Source organism: Neomonachus schauinslandi, unplaced genomic scaffold (assembly GCF_002201575.2).
Source record: "Neomonachus schauinslandi unplaced genomic scaffold, ASM220157v2 HiC_scaffold_2396, whole genome shotgun sequence".
NCBI classification, from domain to species: domain Eukaryota; kingdom Metazoa; phylum Chordata; class Mammalia; order Carnivora; family Phocidae; genus Neomonachus; species Neomonachus schauinslandi.
In genome coordinates, this window is record NW_025411085.1 from 1 (window position 1) to 5,425 (window position 5,425).

General features: G+C 58.2%; 1 protein-coding gene across 1 annotated transcript; it reads right to left on the reverse strand.

The window, feature by feature from the left end:
- Nucleotides 1-495: 495 nt before the first annotated feature.
- Nucleotides 496-5,266, reverse strand: INCA1 (inhibitor of CDK, cyclin A1 interacting protein 1). The gene is made up of 7 exons (XM_021694879.2): nt 4,765-5,266; nt 4,503-4,602; nt 2,309-2,422; nt 2,062-2,101; nt 1,633-1,826; nt 1,056-1,221; nt 496-874 (listed from the first exon to the last, which is right to left on the reverse strand). The coding sequence occupies exons 1-7, from the start codon at nt 4,784-4,786 to the stop codon at nt 728-730; spliced, it is 783 nt and encodes a 260-aa protein (XP_021550554.1). The 5' UTR covers nt 4,787-5,266; the 3' UTR covers nt 496-727.
- Between the last annotated feature and the right edge of the window lie 159 nt (nt 5,267-5,425).

The window sequence follows — 5,425 nt, forward strand, 5'->3', positions numbered from 1 at the left end:
TGGGGGCGAGCCGGGAGGAGGGGCGGGGGTCCCCGCGGCGCGCGCCCGCGGCCCGGCCCCGCAGCGGCGCCCCCTGGCGCGGGGGCGGAGAGGCGGGCGAGAGGCCCCGGCTCTTACCTCCCGGGGTCCCGCGGGTGACGGCAGCAGCGGCCATTCTACCCCACACCGACCCCCCCCGGCGCCCGCTGACAGCGGCGTCCAACGTCACTGCGCACGGGGCGGGGCCTCCCCGTTAAGGGGATGGGGGCGGCCGGGCAGCGCGGGGCGGTGGCCGCGGGGCGGTGGCCGCGGGGCGGGGGGCGGGGCGGGCTTCCGGGGCCCCGCGGGACCAGCCCGACTTCCCTTTAGCTGGTCCCGCAGGAGGGGACGGCGCCCTCCCCCCCCACGAGCCTCTCCATCACTGCTCCTCGGGCAGAAAGACGCTCTGGGCTCGACTTGCTTGCTTTTTAATGTCAGAACAGAGGCCGGGGATCGGGCCTGGGGGGGGGGGGGGGGGGTGCGGGGGGCAGACGGCCCCGGGGAGCCCCGCGAAGAGCGGATTGACCAGGGAGGCCAAGGGGGCTGTTAGCGCCCAGTGCTGGGGGTGGGGGCAGCTGGGAGAGGCTGAGGAGGGGGAAACGCCTCGCTGTCACAAGTGGGGGAGGCTCCAGGGCCGCCAACCAGCCTGGGGCCCGCTGGGCGGGGGCAGCGGAGGGCGTCTGGGGCATCGGGGGCATGGGGTCCGTCCTCACTCCTCAGACTGCACCTCCATCCCCCAGGGCTTGCAGAGGAGCTTCCTGCTGGCTGTGACAGCGCTGAAGGAAGCCAGGGAGCCCAGCGGCCTGGGGAGGCAAGACCCGCCGTGGCCCAGGGGGCTCCAAGGAGACCAGAGCAGCTGTAAGGATGAGAACGGGAAGGGCGGTCTCTCTGGGCTTCCTAGCCCCCAAGCCCAGGCACCCCCCAGCCTCTCTGTGTTTTGTTCCTCTCCAGGCCAGCCACCCAACCTGGGGCTCCGGCCTCCCAAGACCAGGCAGCCCCCGCACCCTCCTCCACCCCACCAGGTTCCTCCAGCAGACCTGGGACCGGCCAGCGGTGAGAAGGTGGCCGTCCTCCTGTGGATAGGCAGCCCTGTCCTCTTCCAGACCCCGGTGTTCGGTGGCACTGGGGACTCCACGGTGGTCATCGGCAAGCGCCAGGGGCTCAGATGCAGCCCCAGAGCTGCCCCACTGGGCCTTCTTCTGTCTGTGGTGACGTGAGGCTTAGGAACGCAGAGCCTGGAGGCCAGGCTTCCTGTCTCTCCACTCTTCACCTCTCTGCCCTGAAATACTTCCTGCTGGGACCCAGGGGTGTTATCACTGGACTTCCAACCGTCCACCCCCAGCTTCCTGCTCCCCTCAGACTGGAGCACCCTCAGTCCAGGGACTCAGAGGTGACCTGTGGCTACTCACGACCCTCCAGTTCTGTGGACGGCTTTCCTGTCATCAGTGACCCTGTTTCCACTCCTTGCAACTCCTGTGGTTCATCCTCCACCCCCAGTTCCCTCCCCATCTCCGTACAGCCTCCAATTCCTTCAAAGCTCTCAACCCCTTAGTTCAAACCCTCCTGCCCCCAAACCCTGCTTGGCTCCCAGAGCCCAGATGTCTCTCTCCTTACTCATTGATGAGTCTCTGTCGCCTCCTTAGATCCTCCAGGTGATAAGTGACTGCCCTCACCCGGGCTGGGATGCCCGCAGGTCCCTGCTGCATTCCTGCCAAATATGGCCTTCTTCTCTTTCTTCTGCAAAGCGCCTCTGGTGGTGGGAGCCCCTCAGGGGGGTACAGGCCAGGCTGGGAGCATCCAGTGGCTCTCTGTGCCCGAGAATGGGGGGAAAGGGGCCAGAGGGCAGAACTGGGCCTCTCAAGGAGGGCTTGGACTAAAACAGGGAGTCAGGGGTCTTGGGAAGCCCAGATCATGGAAACAGGGTGACTGATGCAACTGGTTGGGGGACAGCAGAGGGAAGAGGTGGTAAGGTTAGCTGAGGATAGGATAGCAGTGGGTACGATTTTAACCAAGGAGCGCTGAAGGGCACAACGTTCGTCATACCAGCAGGGGTGGGGTGTACTGTTCTTCCGTCCCGGTGGGGCTGTAAAGCACAAAAGGGGAGCTATGTGCAGAGGACACCCCTATCTGTACTGTTTCTTGGACTGCCTCTCCCAAGCACCTGTCCGTCTGGCAGTAGGAGCTACGGTGTCCATCGGCCAGTGGTCCCCAGACGAGGGCTTATTGCTGTAAGGCTTAGTGCAAAACTCCACAGCCTTACTTCCGCCTCCTTTTCTCTGTGTCTACCCACCTGGGCCTTTGGCTAAGGTTCTCCCAGAAGAGGGCTCCGTATCGCTGGGGCAGCAGTCCGAGGTTCTGGGGAGGCAAGCTGGGGGGTGCTGAGCGGCGGACCACTCTGGAACACCTAAGAGGACAAGGGAGGCTTGGGGCTGGCTCACTCCAGGGATTCAGGGGTCCCGTCTTTCCGTGGGACCCTCTGGCCACGTGCTCTCCTAGCCATTTCAGCTGAGGAGGTAGTGAGATCTGATTTGCGAGACTGGAGACTGCAGTTGTTTGAGCCTCGGATCTCATGCCACATCTCAAACGTCTGTGCCCCGGAACCAGGGAACACCGCGTTCAGCTGTTACAGAGGAAGGCCCCAGCGGCCCCGCTGATGTGACAGGCAGGTTCCGGCTGGTCAGCACAAGGGCCCAGCCGAGCAGAACCTCTGCTCACTCCTGCTTTGTCTCCCCTAACGCAGATAAACTGCTATCCTTTTAAGTAGCAAGGGGTGTGCAGAGGGGTTTGAGGACAGGGCTCAGCACTTCCAAAGTCCCCAGACTACATGCAGACTGGCCTCTTGCTCTCCAGGGGAGTGTCCTAGGGGTTGGCCTGGACCCTCTCTCTTCTCGTCTCCACCTCTCCTTATGGGATCTCACTCAGGCCCATGACTTTAAATACTACCATTGTGCTAAGGACTCCCAAATCTCTATGCCCCCTGGACTCCACACATGGAGTCCACATCTCCTCCCCAGCCTTCCCCACCTCACGGGAAGGCACCCCAGATGCCCAGTTGCCAGAGCCCACAAACCTGGTACGCCTCACTTTCCCTCAACTCCCATATCCAGTCTATCAGCAAGTCGTGTCAGTCCTACATCGAAAATATACCCAGATATTACTTAAAATGAAAAAATTAAAAAATAAAGTTTCACTTAAACTAAAAAAGGCGGGGGCGGGGGGCTTGGCTGGCTCAGTAGGTAGAGCATGCTACCCTTGATCTCAGGGTTGTGAGTTCAAGCCCCACGTTGGGCGGTGTGGAGCCTACTTACATTAAAAAAAATTTTTTTTTTGATTTTTAAAAAAAAGTTTTAAATTAAATTAAATTTAATTTAAATTAAAAAAAAATAAAATACACCCGATTTGACCACTCCTCACCCTTTCCACTTCCACCGCCACTGTTCAGCTCATCTACCCCCGCCCGGACTATTGCAATGGGTTCCTCCTGCTCTCCCTGCTTCCATCCTAACCTCCCAATCATCTCTTCTGCCCGGAGTAGTGTGAGTAACCGTTTAAACATGGTTGTGTGAAATGCAGACAGGTTGAGATTTACTTCAAAATAATCTGAGTAGGAGGAGGCTGGACGGTCGCACAGATGAAATGATCGTCCCTGGAATAATTTTTGAAGCTGCCAGCAAGGGCACACTGGCTTCATGATGAGTATTTTCTCTACTTAGGTATTTGTTTGACATTTTTCACAATAAAGAAATTGGGGAGAAAGAAAAAAGTCTGCTTGTGCCATTTCCCTGCTGAAAACCTTCCACTGATTTCCACTGCCCTTTGGATAAAATCCAAAACCTTTCCAACGGCTTGTAAGGTCCTGTATGAGCTGGCTTCTGCCTGACTGTCCAACTTTACTCTCTACTTTTCCCATGATTGTGAAATTTCAGTTTCACTGGCCTGCTTCCTGGTCCTACAAGATACTGAGTTTATTTTTTTCTTGGGGCTTACCCCCCCTCACTATCCCTTCTCCCCTCACCCCCCCCACCCCAACCCGGGCTATTATCAGACCAGCTGCTTCTCAATCTTTCAGATCTCAATTCAAACTCAGCTCCCCAGAATCGTCTTCCACAATCACCCTATCTAAACTTGTGTCTCCAGAATATTCTATTTTGCATTATATTATGCTCCTGTTTTATTTTTTTATACTTCTCACTAATTGAAATTATATTTACATTTGGACATTCTGTGTCCTCCCTCCAGAAAGTAAGTTCTCTCTGTTTATGTTTATTACTTATCTTCCTCATTGTTGAATCCTTGGTGCTGAATATCATGTGTAGAACGTTGTAGTTCTAGAGAAAACCCATTTGTGGGACAAATTAATGAATCATTGGTCCCCTGAGACCAGGCATTGAGCTTCTTGTTCCTTATTTGCTACTCCTGTTGGGGAAGAAGCCAGGCGTGCCATCTTCCCTCCATCCCGTCCCCACTGGGTGGGGAGGACTCACTTGGCAAAGGGGATGAGGTTGTCTCCATCTTCCTGCAGGACTGGACTGGGCTGGGTGGCTGGACCAGGCTGGGCGGCTGGATAAAGTCTCCTCATTGGTGCTGGGAGGATAACGGAAAATGAATCATTCACTCATGTCACGGCTGTAGGGACGAGGCCCGCCAAAGATCTAGAGATTGCGAAGAGGGTTTGTGGTTCGGGAGAAAGGAAGGAGAGCTTCAGGGGTATTTCTAGTGCTGGCCATGTTTAGGAGCTGAACATACACAGTTTAGAGACAGCGAGCATAGGGAATGTGGACGTTCAGAGATAAGTCAGGAAGTTAATTTTCTGGAGCCAAACGTAGAGTAAGCGAGACCTGCAGATGGTAACTTGGGATGATGGAAGGACAGACAGGCGGGGACTGGGTAGGGCAGAGGGGTTCGGGGTCGTTGGTACAGAATCGTTGTTTGGGGGCAGTTAGACAACTGAGGGCTGTTATGTAAATCAGGTACGAGGGCTCACGAAAGTCACATGGGCACAGGGCGGCGCGGTCCCTCGGCTCCGGGGAGGAGGGAAGGAGGGGGCGGTCAGGACCGCGTGCAGGTAAAGGTGAGCAGGCAGGCGAGCTGCACAGGGCCAGACTCAGGGGCGGCCGGGCACGCTAGAGGAGGGGTCTGAGCGGGGTGCCCCGGGCCCAAGGCGGGTGGGCCGAGCTCAGGGGGTCTCAGCGGGCGCACCCACACCCCCCCGCTCTCCGGGGCGGCGTGCCGCTGAAGGAAGCGGGACGGGAGGTGGCCCAGGCCTCGCGGGGCCACCTGAGCGTGCCAGCGCGGGCCGGGGGTCCTGGGCAGGGGCGCCGGGCCGGGCCCGGGGGAGCGGCGGCCTGAGGGCGGAACTCGGCCTGTGTGTCGGGGGGAGGCCGGGCCCGAGACGGCACCCAGGCTG